Source organism: Phytophthora ramorum (assembly GCF_020800215.1).
Source record: "Phytophthora ramorum isolate Pr-102 chromosome Unknown Phyram_PR-102_s0004, whole genome shotgun sequence".
Lineage (NCBI taxonomy): Eukaryota > Oomycota > Peronosporomycetes > Peronosporales > Peronosporaceae > Phytophthora > Phytophthora ramorum.
In genome coordinates this window covers 914,994-930,827 of record NW_027150650.1, presented here as the reverse complement: position 1 = coordinate 930,827, position 15,834 = coordinate 914,994, and the positions used below count along the sequence as shown (strand labels likewise).

General features: G+C 57.3%; 5 protein-coding genes across 5 annotated transcripts; 3 read left to right on the top strand and 2 right to left on the bottom strand.

The window, feature by feature from the left end:
• Positions 1-4,792: 4,792 nt before the first annotated feature.
• On the top strand, positions 4,793-5,128 carry KRP23_4948 (ATP-dependent DNA helicase PIF6; the record flags this gene model as incomplete). The annotated part of the gene is made up of 1 exon (XM_067889964.1): positions 4,793-5,128. One exon carries the CDS (start codon positions 4,793-4,795, stop codon positions 5,126-5,128), a length of 336 nt encoding a protein of 111 aa, XP_067746551.1.
• A 472-nt stretch (positions 5,129-5,600) lies between these two features.
• Positions 5,601-6,334, top strand: KRP23_4947 (Cilia- and flagella-associated protein 20; the record flags this gene model as incomplete). The annotated part of the gene is made up of 2 exons (XM_067889963.1): positions 5,601-5,653; positions 5,740-6,334. The coding sequence occupies 2 exons, from the start codon at positions 5,601-5,603 to the stop codon at positions 6,332-6,334; spliced, it is 648 nt and encodes a 215-aa protein (XP_067746550.1).
• Positions 6,335-6,544: 210 nt separating this feature from the next.
• On the bottom strand, positions 6,545-9,724 carry KRP23_4946 (putative phosphoglucomutase, cytoplasmic 2; the record flags this gene model as incomplete). Its single annotated transcript, XM_067889962.1, has 1 exon — positions 6,545-9,724. The coding sequence occupies one exon, from the start codon at positions 9,722-9,724 to the stop codon at positions 6,545-6,547; it is 3,180 nt and encodes a 1,059-aa protein (XP_067746549.1).
• A 1,742-nt stretch (positions 9,725-11,466) lies between these two features.
• On the top strand, positions 11,467-13,667 carry KRP23_4945 (mRNA-capping enzyme subunit alpha; the record flags this gene model as incomplete). The annotated part of the gene is made up of 3 exons (XM_067889961.1): positions 11,467-12,699; positions 12,790-12,923; positions 13,004-13,667. The coding sequence occupies 3 exons, from the start codon at positions 11,467-11,469 to the stop codon at positions 13,665-13,667; spliced, it is 2,031 nt and encodes a 676-aa protein (XP_067746548.1).
• A 508-nt stretch (positions 13,668-14,175) lies between these two features.
• Positions 14,176-15,651, bottom strand: KRP23_4944 (Cyclic AMP-responsive element-binding protein 1; the record flags this gene model as incomplete). The annotated part of the gene is made up of 2 exons (XM_067889960.1): positions 14,176-14,247; positions 14,326-15,651. 2 exons carry the CDS (start codon positions 15,649-15,651, stop codon positions 14,176-14,178), a joined length of 1,398 nt encoding a protein of 465 aa, XP_067746547.1.
• Between the last annotated feature and the right edge of the window lie 183 nt (positions 15,652-15,834).

The window sequence follows — 15,834 nt, the reverse complement described above, 5'->3', positions numbered from 1 at the left end:
CAGTTACAGCGTGTTCGAGAGGCAGATAGAGTCAGGAAGCAGCGTAAGCGAGCTAGCCGTTCGGAGTCTCAAGTCTTGCGCGATAGGGATCAAGACGCTACACGTGCTAGAGCTCGAAGGGCTGTGCTCCCGGAGAACCAGCTTCTGAACACACGTGTAAGCAATGCCGCTGCGATGAGTATTCGACGCGACGGAATGACTCTGGAGGGTCTTCAGCTTTAACGTGATCATAATGCAGTTGTACACACTGCTAGCGCGATCGCATGACCCAGGATGAACGCCTCTCGATTCAGATCAGATACGCAGATGCCCACATGTCGCAATGTGCGCTTATGATCGACGATGACCGACAAGCTGTGCGAAACCAAGATGCTTCGGCTCACGGCGCTCGACAGCAATTGATGGCGGATGAGGAACGTGTGATTATGCGAGAACGTGAAGCCGTGGCGCAGAGAACGCGACGGGGGGCGATGACGGACTCACAGGTTGAACAGAGACGAGAGCCGATCGCTATCGCAGGCAGCCTCGGTAGTACAAAACGAGTTTGGCATACCACGAAGATTTCGACCCTGCAACAGTGCCCGGTGGTCGTCACTACTTGTCGCGGTACTTGGATGATGACCGCGAAATCGAGCGGGTTTGCCGTTACTGTGACGCTTGGAATTTTCCTGTGGAGACCGCCGCCAGTTGTTGTCGAAAAGGTTTGGTGATGGTCCCTCCGTCACCGAGAGCTCCGTCGAAACTGTTGATGCTGTTCAGCAACCCCACGTTTATGCAATCCATCCGCACATACAACAACGTGTTTGCGTTTACGTCTATGGGAGCATCCAAATCTCGCTCACTTCAGGTGGACGATAGCGTGACGAGGAACGGAGTGTATAACTTTCGAGTGCAAGGATCCGTTTGTCACCGTCGGGGTGGCTTACTGTCTCCACAAAACAGACGGCCTATGTTTGCGCAAGTGTACATTAACGACCCGGATATGGACAGCCGCATTGAAAGCCGCATGGGGATGACAGGTGGGCTGAATCCAACGATTATATGAAGACATCGAGAAGGTTATGGTCGATCACAACCCGTACGCGCAGCAGTTTCTCAACGCGCGCAGCCTTTTGGTTCAACATGCTAGGCCTAGTTACGAGGCGGAACTCGCGGACTATGAGCGCCGTCGTGACGAAGGTACTGCTTTACCTGAGGACAACCCGGCATTGCGGCTTCGTGACTTTATTCCTCCTGACAACAGCTTGAGGCTTCGACTTCACGTGGCTCGGAACGCGAACCCTGGAACGCATAACACCCCCACGGCTTCCGAAGTTGCTGCCATTGTCATCGATCAGAATGCAGCGAAGTATCGCAATATACTCCTGCATACACGGCAGGGGGAGTCAGGCGAATTTTTGAGACAAGTGAGAGTTATGACCCTCTTCAGTACCCTCTCCTCTTCCCGTATGGGGAACGCGGGTGGTCTTACGACCTTCCGTATGTGGGTAGCCTTGTCGACTCACAGGGTAAGCTGTTAACAATATCGCTTCGGGAGTATGAGGACTACATCCTCTACGACAGGACGGCAAGTGATAGTCTAATCCTACGTAGGGGACAGCTGACTCAGCAGACTGTGTGGATCAATGGGTCAAGCGTGAGCAAAAACTGTTGCGCTATATTGAGAAGAGCCCGCTTCAATACCAATTAGAGACGCTCCATGGACTTGCGGACGCCTTGCGCAACGAATCCGTCGAGGTCCATCGGGTGGCTGCAGATGAAAAGGTAAGACGAGTGGAGGCTCAATCAAATTCTCGCGGGGGTACCCGGTCGGATATTGAATCGACGGCGGCATAGGCCGATGAGATCGGGCGGAATATCATTATACCTCCCAAATTCACTGGGGGGCCTCGGTACATGTATCAGCGCTTTCTGGACGCTATGACTATCGTCAGAGAGACAGGAGCTCCAAATCTGTTTATCACCATGACGTGTAACCCGAACTGGCCGAAAATCAAGGAGAATCTCCGGCCCGGACAAAAGGCTTCCGACAGACCATACATTGTGGCGCGTGTGTTCATGCAGAAGCTGAAAGCCCTTAACAAAGATCTCGATGAAGGCATTTTGGTGATTCAAGCAGCCCGGATACATGTGGTGGAGTACCAGAAGCGCGGTCTCCCTCACGCGCATATTCTTCTCATTTTGAGACCAGAGGATAAGCCCGTGAGCCCAGAGGACGTCGACAAATTGGTATTTGTGGAGCTCCCTCATAAAGATAAGTATCCTGAACTCTACGAGACGGTGATGTCGAGTATGTTGCACGGGCCATGGGGTCGGCAGCAGCCTGACAGCCCGTGTATGAAAACGGAAAATGCTCCAAGAAATTTCCGAAGCCGCTGGCGGAGGACACTATCACGGCTGCAGATAAATACCCTACCTACAGGCGCAGACGCCGGTCTGAGGGAATTCTTTGCCACAAAGGCAAAGTTTGGGACAAGGCGACCATTAACCAGTGGGTCGTACCGTACAATGCGTTCCTTTCGCAGAAGTGCAACTGCCACATCAACGTCGAGGTGTGTGCTACGAACAAGACCGTGAAGTGCATCTACAAATACGTCCACAAAGGGTCTGGCATGACTACGATTACGATTGATGGGGAGGAGATTGAAGACAACGAGATTCTGCAGTACCTGTTGGACGCTTCATTTCCCCGGTGGAGGCGTGCAATCGGTTGTTTATGCATCCAACGCAAGGATCCACACACTCAGTCGTCAACCTCCCGGTTCACTTGGAGGACATGAACATGGTCGCGTATCGGGGTTATGCATCTACTGCTCAGCTTCACAATCTGATTCGTAAAGGAGACAGAACGATGTTGACAGAGGTTTTTAGACTCTGTGCGTGGGATCCCGAGGGGACAGTTGGTCTGTTGTACAAGGATGTCCCTGCAAAGTACAGGTGGGAGGACAAGAGGTGGAAGCCATACAAGCAATTCGTGGCCTCCCTGGGTTGTAGTGCTCACGTATCGCCCCAATACCCGGATCGATTCTACCTGCGGCTTCTGTTGTCTAACCGGCGTTCTCCTACATCATTCGCTGATCTTCGCACCGTTGGTGCTACGACCTACCCCACGTTTCGGGATGCTGCGTTTGCGCTAGGATATCTAGAGGGCGATCAAGAGTGGCTACATTGCCTAACGGAGGCGGCTGTAGTCAAGATGCCGTATCAACTGCGACAGCTATTCGCAATTATATTGGTGTACTCGCTGCCTACTCGCGCCGACAATCTTTGGGATAAGTTCAAAACTCACATGTCAGAGGACTACGTCAGAAGCATGGAGGATCGCAACGCAATCAACCATATCGAGCGTGAGGAGGGGGTTCGATTGAGAATGGGGGAATACAAAACCTTACAGTTCTTGGAGCAGTACTTGGCCGCGAATGACAAGACGCTGCATATGTACGGCCTTCCCGAGCTCGACACTTACGATGACGTGTCTCTACAGGTGGAAGACCTTCGATCGGCATCGGTCGTACAGCAAGAACTTGATGCGTACTCACACGATGAACTTGAACATGTTGCAGAGCAGGCGGTTGCGTTGAACGACAACCAGAGAGAAGTTTACGATCAAGTGCTACAGGTTGTCAACCACCCAGTTGGGGATGAGAAGTTGTTCTTTCTGGATGGTCCGGGTGGGACGAGAAAGTCGTTTTGCTGGAGCAGCTACTTGCAGCCGTTCGGATGCAACGGAAGATTGCTATTGCGGTGGCTTCCAGTGGTATCGCAGCGACTTTGTTAACAGGAGGACGCACCGCACACTCGACATTTCGTATCCCACTCAAGCTGAATGAACATTTGACCTGTAGTATTCCTTTTCATAGTCAGAAGGCGGAGCTTATCCGTAATGCCATTCTGAATATCTGGGACGAAGCTCCAATGATGAATCGGGGTTGCTTTGAACCGGTGGATAGGACGCTTCGTGATATCATGAAGAACGACCTGGAGCCGTTTGGGGGGAAAGTGATGGTTTTCAGTGGAGATCATCGCCAAATGTTGCCTGTTCTGAAGGACGCTACACGGGCAGAGACCATTGCCGTCTACTTCAAGAGCTCACCCCTGTGGGATCGTTTGCGCCAAGTGCGTCTGACCGAGAACATGCGCGTCCGGACGGCCCCCGATCCTGCCAGCGCGGCCGAGTTGGCAGAGGTTTCTGATCTCTTACTTCAGATGCTACCCTGTGAACGGTGAGCTTGGTGGGAACGACATATGCCTTCCCCGGGATATGTGCATCATTCCTGAACCTCGAGATGCAGTTATCACGGCGGCGAGGATACAGAAGCGGACAGTGATATGGAACCACCTCCGAGTTTCAATCTATTGCCACCTCTGCACGAACCTCACGGTCAAGACTTGGATGAGTTGGAAGACGACCGACGGACTCGAAATGTTAACGCTTTGATTGAAGCAGTATATCCGGGTCTTGGAGCCGAAGACTTGCCAGACGAGTACTTTGTTGAACGGGCGATTCTGGCGCCGACCAACTCCAGCGTAAGGCGCATCAACGATATGGTGGGTGAGCGACTCACAGGGACTACAAAATAGTATCTCTCGATTGATTCTCTCGAGGGAGTGGTGGACCCGAACATGTTTGAGCAGGAGTTTTTGAACTCGCTCAACTTCTCCGGCATCCCACCTCACAGGATTGTTTTGAAAGTGGGAACGCCGATCATTATGATTCGCAACCTCAGCAGTGTGCAACGGGGTTCGACTACGTGTGGTGTTGCTACGTAAACGAAGCATTGAAGCATGTGTAATGTCCGGACCTTCTAAGGGTTCGAACGTCTTCATCCCCAGAGTCATCTTTTACACTGAGGACGATGACAAAGAGTCCCCGTTCAAGATGAAGCGGAAGCAGTCCCCCGTCGTTCCAGCCTTTGCGATGACGATCAACAAGGCCCAGTGGCAGTCGATCCACCACGTTGGGATTTACCTGGAAACACCCGTGTTCGCACATGGGCAACTGTATGTGGCGCTGTCCGGAGTGACTTCGAGGAAGGCTATCAAGATTGCTGTTGACCCAGAGGCTATAGACGAGGACGGGAGAGTACACACCAGCAATATCGTGTACAGAGAGATCTTTCAGAATTAAGTACATCGATTCAATATACGCTTTTTGGCTTTGAAACGAGTTAGTGAGTGAGTGAGTGGGTTAGTGATTGAGTGAGATGGATATGAGTGAGTATATGATCGATAGTTACAAAACCCGAAGCGGAGGCATCACCCCACCAACAAACCACGCCCACAGCGTCCGCGTAGCGGGCGCCCCGAATGCTAGTGGCTTCACTGGTACCGGAGAGAAGGATGCACGGCGAGGGCGATGGACGGCGCTGCTTGGTTTGGGCACGTACATGTGCTGCAATTCCTTCATGAACACCGACGCGAAGGCTGTAGTCGCCGGGCTTTCCGCGATGCATCCCTCTCCGGTCACGTTGATGTTGTCAAGTGGCTCGTCGAGCACTACCCGCAGCATGCGGACGCAGGAACGACACACTTGCAGCTGGCCGCGAAGCGAAGTATGTAGCCATCTCCTTGTTAAGTTCGAGCATTAGAAATCGGTCGCCATGTTCGCGCAGACGTACCAGTCAGGCTTCATCTCGCTGCTCTACAGCGTCGGGTGCGTGCCCCAGTCCCTCCTAGCTGTCAGACCTTGTCCATGGCGCTCTGACGCTCTCAATCCCAATTGCAACCGTTGTATTACAGACCGCGGCCGCTTCAGCTCTGCGAGAAGCACGAAGAGACACCTGGGAGTGTGCGGCGCGTGCTGGATGAGGACGTGCAGTCGTCCGTGGTGGAGCTCTCGGCCGACAACCTCGTGCACACCTGGCTGCGGTTCCCGCCCGAGGCAAACGAGCAGCAACAACAGGATCAATCGGCACTGCATATCCGGCTGCGGCACCTGGTACTCGTGCTCAAGAACCTCGAGCAGCACGTGTCGCTGGAGGTGCAGGTGGCCGACGACCGCGGCACGAGACGGCGTCTCCGCTTCTCCACGTTCCAGAAGAAGAGCGCTGTGCACCCCGAGATCGCTCTGCTGCCACTGCAACTGGACAGCGGGTGGAACCAAGTGCAGCTGGACCTCGTTGAACTCATGCACACTTGCTACAACGCACGGTACGCACATGCCACCAGCGTACAGCTCCACGCGAGCTGCCGAGTGCGTCGTGTCTACTTTGCGGAGCAAATGTTCTCGGAAGCGCAGCTACCGGCCGAGTTTCGGCTATACAAGCGACTTACCAAGGAGCAAGCGCAGCAGTATCGGGAGGAGGATCGGCGGCTGCAGCAGATACAGAAGTGAACCGCACCAAATACGCTTGCTTTTTGAAGTGTTTGCTAGTTTTTTAGTGCTCGAAGCTGGCGGGGCTGACTTACTATAAAGCAACTACGACATGCAAGATGAATCAGAGCGCAATCCAGCCACCACAACGGGGCAGAGAGAGCAGACGGCGCTAACACGCGCCATCGCTCAGCCTAAGCTGCCCACCGAGCCGAAGAAGGCACGCTCCCCTTAGGTGATGACCGTGGGGGCCTTGCGGCCGGTCTTCTTCACCAGGTCCGACAGCGCCAGACCCGCCTCAATCAGCTTCTCGAGCGCCGCAGCGGCGTTCTGTTCCAGGTTGCCCGTCGACTCCTCGTACTTCTCGATGTACATGCGGATGGTCGCGCCAGCAACGCCCGTGCCCGACAGCCGGAACACGACACGCGAGCCGCCCTCGAACAGGAAACGGATACCCTGGTGCGACGATACGCTGCCGTCCACGGGGTCCACGTACTCGAACTCGTCGGCCGTTTGCACCTTGAATCCGCTGAACTCCTTGCCAACAACACTGCCGAACTTGGCAATCATGTCGGCAAACAAGCCCTCTGCGGCCGGCTTGTCCACGTTCTCGTAGTCGTAACGGCAGTAGTAGTTGCGGCCGAACTTCTTCCAGTGGTCACGGACAATGTCCTCCACCGTCACCAACGGGGCGCCATCCACCTGCTTCGACGCCAGGATCGACAGCCAGCTCAGCACGGCCCACATACCGTCCTTCTCACGGATGTGGTTCGAGCCCGTGCCGAAGCTCTCCTCACCGCAGATGAACGGAGTGTAGTCCTCCTTGCCGAAGACCACGTTCGAGTCCATCAGGTTGCCGAAGAACTTCCAGCCAGTCGGGACCTCGAAGAAGGGCACGTTCAGCTTCTTGGCCACACGGTCGACAGCACCGCTGGTAGGCATCGAGCGAGCCACACCGCGCAGGCCGTTCTTGAAGAACGGGATCACCGTACAGTTAGCAGCGATGATGGCAAGCGAGTCCGAAGGCGTCACGAAGAAGCGCGAGCCCAGGATCATGTTGCGGTCAGCGTCACCATCCCAGGCAGCACCGAACGACGGTGGCTCCTGCTCCTGGCCGTGCACAGGCAGACCCTGGGGGTCCACGCCCATGACCTTGATCAAAGCCTTAGCATACGTGAGGTTCGGGTCGGCGTGGGCTCCGCCGAAGTCCTCCAGAGGAGTGGCGTTCTGCAAGCACGACTCGTCGCAGCCCAGCTCCTCCACGAACACGCGGTGGCCGTACGGGCCGTTCACACCCGACATGGCATCCACCACGAACGTGAAATCCGGGCGCGACACCAGCTTCTTGATGGCGTGGAAGTCGAAGATCTGCTTCAGCATGCTCACGTGGTGCTCAGCAGAGTCGAACACCTCAACGGTGATCGTGCGGCTCTCGTCGTCAGAGGCCACAGTGGTCGTGCCGATCGTGCCCACGTCAATCGTGGGGAAGTCCGCAGCGATCTTGTACGACGTGATCACCTTCGACACAGCGTAGACCTCATCCGTGAGCTTCTCGGGGGCGGGGCCGCCGTTCTCACAGTTGTACTTGATACCAAAGTCCTCGGTCGGGCCACCAGGGTTGTGGCTGGCCGTGAGGATGAAGGCGCCGAAGGCGACGCTGCCGCCCTCACGCTCACGCACAACAGCAGACACGCAAGGCGTGCTCAGCAGACCGTCCTTGCCGATCCACAGGCGGTCGACACCGTATGCCACAGCCATCTTGACGATGATTTGGATAGCCTCCTTGTTGAAGTAACGGCCATCGCCGGACACAACTAAGGTGCCGCCGTTCAGGTCCTTGGCAGGAAGCGCCTCGAACACCGCAGCCACGAAGTTCTGCAGGTAGTTGTCGCTCATGAACGTTTTGGTCTTCTTACGCAGACCCGAGGTACCGGGCTTCTGGTCCTGGAACGGAGCCGTCTTCACGGTCGACACTTTCAGCTTGCCCAGACCCTTTTGCTCTGTCAGGTCCACCGTGGTGTCCTTGTACGTGCCAGCCAGCACGGTCTTCTGCTCAGAGCTCTTGTTCACAACCTCGACAGACCCCTCGAACACAACACCAGGCGCGAAGCCGACGTTGCCCGTGATCTTCAGGCGGTCGCACTTGATCAGCGACGGCACGTTGCCACGCACCGCGGCCTCCAGCTGTTGCACTAGCTTGAAGTTCTTCGAGTCCAGGGACACGATGGGGGCCACACCCTCACGCTCGGGGGCGATGATAGGACGGTAGTCCTCCGTGATCACGTATGCGTCCGAACGCAGCAGGATCAGGTCGTCGCACTTCTTGACGGGGGCAAAACGCGTGCGCGGCACGCACACGGCACCCGCACCGTCGAAGCACTCAATGGCGGCACCCATGGCTGTCTCCAACTGGAACACCGGGGTCGAGCTCGAGTCCTTGGGGTCCACGGTCTTCGAGTTTTTGATCATAGGCAGACGGATGACGCCGCCCTGCTTCTTCAGCTCCTCCTGTAGCTTGTCCAGACGGATCCACAGGTTGTTCGTGTTGAAGTAACGGTGCTTGGTGATGTTCTGGAACTCCTTCTCGTCCTCGTCAGCGCACTGGGCAGACTCACGAAGGATGAGACGGCCGTCGGCCGTGCGCTCAGCCAGGTGACCGCCCTTCTTGTCGTTCTCCGTGCGCTCACAACACTCCATGAGGAACGGCTTGCCCGACTCCGCGAAGTACGTCAGCAAGTCCAGGTCGAGGGTAGCTCCCAGGTTGTCCGAGTTCGACACGAACATGTACTTGACACCGTCGGCCACGAGCTTGTCAAGCTTGCCCGAGCCAGCGAGCGACGCGTACAAGTCACCGTGTCCAGGCGGACACCACTCCTTGGAGGGGTTGCTCGCGTACGTAGCGGGCTCCATCGTGGCAGCGTTCACCTTGGGCACCTTGTTCTGCAGCAGCTCCAGGGCCTCGTCCTCGACGAGCTCCGGGTACTTCTGCAGGTACTCGAGCGTGTCGGCGCTCGTGCTGAAGCTGTTCATGAGCACGAAGCGCACGTTCGACTTGTGAGCGCTGCGCAGCTCCGTCACCTGCTTCGCCATGATGTCCAGGAAGGTGTCGTCGCCCTTGACAGTCAGCAGCGACTTGGCCTTGTCCAGGCCCATGCTCGTGCCCAGGCCGCCGTTCAGCTTGAGCACGACCGTCTCCTTGAGCAAAGCCGGGTCGGCCTTGACGGACTCGCGGATGCTGCCGGCCTTGTTCTCCAGGTACGGCAGGTCGTCGGACGGCTTGATGGAGTCCTCGGCGATCATGCCCGTCTCGCCGCTCACGAGAGCTTCGTACGAGTACTCGAACGCCTTGATGGCCTCGGTGGACAGGCCCGCAGCCTGCATCTTGGCGCGGTACGCGTCGAATGGCGCCATGCTTGAACTGTTGCTGCTGGGGTTAGAACGGGAACCACGCAGAGCCGGCAAAGGGAGCTTCCAGCCGAAGATCTTCGTCTTTGCGCTCGATGCTCCAAATTTGGAAGTGAGCGAGTGCCGGGAAAGGGAAAGGATCGCGATGGGAGCATCCGCTTTAGTGACATACTAGCGTTTTGTAGACGATAACAGCTGGTGAGAAGAGTGACTCCCCCCACCGCCGTTTTGGTGGCTTCGCATACAAAGCGCAAGTCAAATTTTGCGACGCACGCATGCTTTGTATCACAGCACACAAATCAGGTTGCCACCGCTGCAGGCTACACCGTGTAGCCTGCACGACTTGGTCGAGCATGTGAGACAGCGGCTGGCTGGTGAGTGTACCGCGAGCTTCGTTTGGCCTCGCCGCGGAGAGAGAAACGAGGCGCCTCGTGCGTCGAGCGGCGGCACTTGCCGGCCACGTGGACACCGCTGGGGCAATGTGAGACTTTGTCGGAACGTCAGATCGTGCCCATCACGACTGACTCGGTGTTTGTAAGACTCCACCGTAAGTGCGAAAATCAGGAATCTTTCGCCCAAGCGGCACTGTCCCATCCCCGTTCGACGTGCGTGGCCGACAATCGATTGATGCGGACTGCCGCGTCCTGTCCTGCATGGCGAGCATGCTCGCTAGCGTGGCAGCGCAGTGCCTTCGCCGCCATTGCCTTTGCTTTCGGGCTGCATCAGGCTGAAGCCGACTGGATTGTTGAAGATGCTGGCCCCCGCGATGGGGAGAAAAAGATCGGCGCCGCTGCTCTGCAGTGACGAGCTGCATAGAGTGCATTGGCGCGGTGCTTTCTTCGCGTTGTTGCGCTACGACACCATGGCGAGATGGATAAGCCTCGGGCGCCAAAACCAATTTTGCAGTGCTCGGCTGCAGACTTTCACCGGCGCTCTATATCTCTACCTGCTTGCGACCGACCTTGCGCATGCGCGGCGGTGGCGGCACTATTTGGCTGGTCTCAGGCGATTAACGACGACCTTGGTGGCGAACGGGCTCGACGCGGAGCTGCCACGCGTTCACACTGCAGAGCGATAGACTGGAAGGATGCAGGTGGGCTAGCCGCAGGCCTCAGTCTCAACAGCTAGTAACGTCGGCGCTGATGAAGGTGATTGAACTTGGAGGAGCTCTCACGCCGCTGCCACACGATCTTTAACCGTTCGTACGAATATCCGCACGCTGTAGCCATCTCTGGCCATTGCAAAAGGCGAGAGAGCTAGAGTGCAACCGCAGCGTAATCTCACTGTAGCCCCCCCCTCCTGCTCCTTCGCGAGGAGCGTCGCTTGAACCGTCAACACGTCTGCCAATATGCCATGCCACCATGCAAATAGACCCAGTCAGAACGACAGTCCACTTCTAGTAACGCCGTACTTGTCCACGACGACGCAGCGCGAGGACCCAGCGCGGCAAGCAGTGCCCCCCACCAGCGAGAATCGAAAGTGAGCCACGGACGCAGATCTTGAAAGGTTGATTGCCGACACGTCAGCGAGCGCAGCTGCGCCAAAAAATCGAATCTTAGTGAGTGGGACGGGTTCACCCGGATGGAGTCTCTTCCAAGTGTCCCTTACGTGGTGCACAAAACCTTGACTACAACATATCCTGCGCCTGTGCAACAGACTGTGCCTTGTCCCCCCAAGCCACAATAAAGGAGCTCGCGTCTCAGTACACGCAGCTTGTTTATCGCCCTCCTGTTCGCCCTCTGCCAGCCATGTCCAAGCGCGCACACGCCAAGATCTCGTCGGGCGGTGTGCTCAACAGTATGTTGAGCTCACTGTCGCGCACCAATGAGTCGACGCTCACGGCCAAGAAGGCGGAGGCGCAGGTGGCCAAGCTCACGGCCGGCCGCGGTCAGACCATCTCCGTGGACGACAACTCGGCCGCGCCTGACGCCGCCATCGCCCAGTTCCTGCAGGACATGCGTGCGCTCATCGACGAGAAGGGATTCGGCGCCAACGTGGAGGTGGAGCTGCGGCTTGGCCGCATCACGTCGTGTCTGCAGGAGGCGCGCTGTCGGCCGTCACAGGAGGGCGTGGACGCCGCCGTCGTGCTGTCGGACGAGCAGATGAAGGGTGTGGGCGCCAAGTTTGTGCCCGGCGTGGCCGAGTTGGACTACAAGGGCTTCGTGCGCGGCGTCGAGGGCATGCTGCGCGGTGACGCCTACTCGGAGCACAAGGAGAAGCAGGTGGTGCACAACATGGGCCAGTCCAAGCGCATCGTGCAGGATGTGGACCCGCAGACCAATATGAGGGGCAAGCCTATGGTGCAGGTCAAGGATCGCCTCGGCTCCATCGACATCTTCATGCCGCACTGCCAGTACGACTGTCGTGTGTCTATCTCGTGCGAGTTCCCTCTGCGCGAGCTTGAGGGAGACATGAGTGAGATGCCGGCGGCCGAGAACATCCGCCACAAGGACCGCGTCTCGGCAGTCGGACGTGACTTGCGGGTTGACCTCACCAAGGTGCTCGAGGAGAGCACGAACAAAAAATCGTTCGAGGTGGAAGTGGAGTTGAGCGAGCCGGCGGTGAATGGATGGCTCGGTCAGCCGGATGAGAACGGCCAGAGCTGGAAGAGCGCCATCGAGACGTCGTCACTGCTGTGGAAGATGGTCAAGTACTTCATGCCGAACTCGGGCCAGGCGTTCAAGCGTCATTGGGACTTCCCAGGTGCAACGGAGGTGCAGAATGCCTATCAAGGCCGGTTGGGTGTTCGTGGCAAGTTCAGTGGCACCATGCCTGTGGGCTTTGCGCGATGGCACATCCCGCTGGTGCAGAGTCGCGAGTACTTCGTTTCCGAGAAGACGGATGGCGTTCGGTACTTTTTGGTTGTGGCTGGAGGCACCACCGTGCTGGTAGATCGATCCAATTCTCCATTTGCTGCGTCGGGCTTGGATTTGCTGAAATTGGTGCTACCCGAAGGCACGGTGCTTGACGGCGAACTTGTGGTACGTTGTCGCGGGCGGTATATTTGTTTTTCTCGCTTGGATGCGCCTACTCCCATCGATGTGCTAACTGTTGCTGATTTTGCTCTGCAGTTCCACCAGAAAGACAAGCGGTACGTGTTCATTGCGTTCGACATCATCGCGACGGGCCCATCAGCTGAAGACTCCCATGTCGACAAGCCGTTTGTGGAGCGCCTTCGGATATTGAACGATTTTCTGTCGGAAGAGTAAGTTTTTTTCTGCTAGACGCTTGTGGCAGATTTCGCGCGGTTGCTTATTCCTGCGTGTTGTTCATCTTAAAATATAGGGGCCCCTACGCATCGGGCATTCGCAACCTGGACATCAATCGTCATGCGATTTTGCTCGTTCTGCGCAAGAAATGGGTGCCGCACCGCCACATTATGGACGTGTTCCGCCAGATTCAGCGCGTTCAAAAGCGTGATCACAGCCTGGGTCGCATCTACAGTGATGACAAGCGCGTGCACTACACCGACGGCGTCGTGTTCTGTCCCAACACGAAATATGTGACCAACACGCACCAAGAGTACCTGAAGTGGAAGTGGTCGGACCTTATCACTGTGGACTTCATGGCCACGCTGAACCAGGCAGGCGACGGCGTCCAACTGTCGTGCGGTGGCCCCCGCAACTCGCAGATTGAGCTAGATTCGATCGTGCGCTTGGACCCGAAGGACGTCCCCGTGGTTCACAAGTTGGTCTCGAGGGCCCCCAACCGCCAAGCGGTGCTGGAGTTCGGTTTCAATGCAGACAAAGGCCTCTGGAACTACAAGTGTGCACGCCCCGACAAGGACTGCGCGAATTACATCCGCACGGTGCTCGGTTCGCTTGTAAATATGGCAGAGGGTATTTCGGAGGAGGAGCTGCAGTACCGACTCACGAACCCGAATGGCCAGGAGTGGAACAGCCACATGAAGCGCATGCGCCGCTCGCTGTTGGACCAGCAACACAAGTAAGTATAACGGAGAGACCCGGCGTTTCCAGCCGCAATGGGGTCTCAGTGGCGCAAGACCGTCGGCAAACAAAAAGAATGCAAAAGACTGCCATGTCGAGAAGCAAGACCAGAGGTCAAACGAATAAAACCAAAAAGTAATCCTTACTTTACACAGAAGAACCGACATCTTCGCATTTGCAAGCAAAAGGAAGAGCGGCCCCAAGCACTGTCAGCCAGCGAGTGACTTCCGAGAGAGCGAAAGAAAAAAAACCCACGTGATGGCCAATTTCCTTCTATCCGTAAACCACACAAGATGCTCGAGTGCCTCGCTCCCCCTCAGTGCGTCCATGCATCTTGTCCTCCAGCCTTCAACTGGACTCGATCCTTCACACCAGGTAGCTAGCCACCTCAAGTGTTTCCCAATAAGTAGGGATGACACTCATCCCTCCCACGAATATATGCATTTTCCAACAATCCTCGTCAGTTCACGCCAGCCGCAGGGAAGCGAAGGCGATCCCCTCTCGACATGCTCATAGCACACTCCGCCACAGCTTGTTCAGCAAGTGCATGCACGCCTGGTTGTTGGTCACCCACACGATAAACTACAGCACAAACACACAGATTGCAAAAGTTAGCATCACGTTCAGCAAACGAGTACAGGTCTCGTCGAGTTGGCTCACCTTGGCGCGTTGGGTGGGGGTAAGAATATTCTGCAGCTTGTCCATCTCCATGTCTAAGGTGGAGTTTTTGTTGATCACCTCCGTCTTGAGATCCGACAGCAGCCCCAGCGCACTTTTGAGGTTCTCGCAGATCAGCGAGATCGACCCCCGCTGCTGCTGGATCTTTTTCTTCTGGTCCTCGCTGAGGCCGAGCTCCTTGGCGAGAATGACCGGCAGACTGGTCTCGTCCTCCTCGTCCTGCCAGAAGCTGTCGTCCTGGCGCAGGGCCCAGATACACATCTTCGTCACCTGCGTGGGCAGGAGCAGCCGCTCGATCTGGTGGAGGTGGTAGCTCAGCGCTGAGCGGCGGCCGTGGCCGTAGTCCGAGTATTGCTCCTTGAAATTGTCAATCTTCTCCGCTAGCTCCTTCTCGGAGGCGCCGCGCTGGATCATCTGCTCGAGTTCCTCGCACACGCGGTTCTTCTCCTTCTCCTCTTGCCGGATGGCCTCTTTGCCGGCCTTGAGCTGGCCGCGCAGCTCCATGTTCTCGCGCTCGAGCTGGCGGCAGCGCTCCTCGACGCCGAGGATGTGCTCTCTCTTGCGGCGTCTGCACTCGCGCGCCGACTCTCGGTTGCGCTCGAGCTTGAGCTTGCGCTGCAGACTGTTCGTGTCTCCAGTGTTGTTGTCGCTGCCGCTGCTGGACGCAGGCGCCTTCTCCGCCTTGGGGGACTTGGCGGTCGGAGCCACGCCGTTGTGCACGGCCTGGCGCTTCTGCACGAGCGCGTTGTTGGCGCTCTCGAGGTGGCGCAGCAGGCCCTCCGTGTTGGTCAGGCTCTTGCCGTGTAGGTCCTTGGCCACGTCCGCCGCCGCCTCGACGGCTGAGCGCTTCTTGCCGCGCTGGGTCTGCGCGGGCTTGGTGGGCGCCGACATGGAGGCTGGGGCCGAGGTGGTGGCGGGCGTCATGGCCGGCAGCGCCACCGTGAGCGCCCCCGTCTGGATGAGCGATGCCGACGTCGGATGCAGCGCCAGCGGGAGGCTGGCGTCGTCCCCCGGGCCGAGCATGCGGAACGGGTCGTCGAGCGCCATGGACGTGGCCAGCGCGTGCGCGTGCGCATGGTCGACGGCGTGCGGGTGGCCCACGCCCGCGGGTGCCGTCATGTTCTCCGAGTTGAACAGCAGCCACGAGAACATGTCGCGGTTCGTGGCGCCCATGAGCTCCATGTCGGCCGCCACGTCCGCGGAGCCGCCGGCCGCGCCCAGGTCCGCGCTGTGCAGGTGCGCCGTGTTGGGCCCCGGGGCCGCGGCGGTCAGCGTGGGCGTGCGGGGAAGAGAGGCAACCTCCTTCATCTTGGTGCGATCTCGGTAGGTAGGGAAGTGGTGGTGACGCGGCGTTCTCACGGAACTTGTTCGCTCCTCCTCGAACTCGTTCGCGATTGAACCTTGATCGCCCCAAGAGAAAACAGCCGAGATAGCCCCCTGTGTTGACTTGGTTTCAGTATGGTTTGTATTGCGTGACAAATGGTGGAGGGA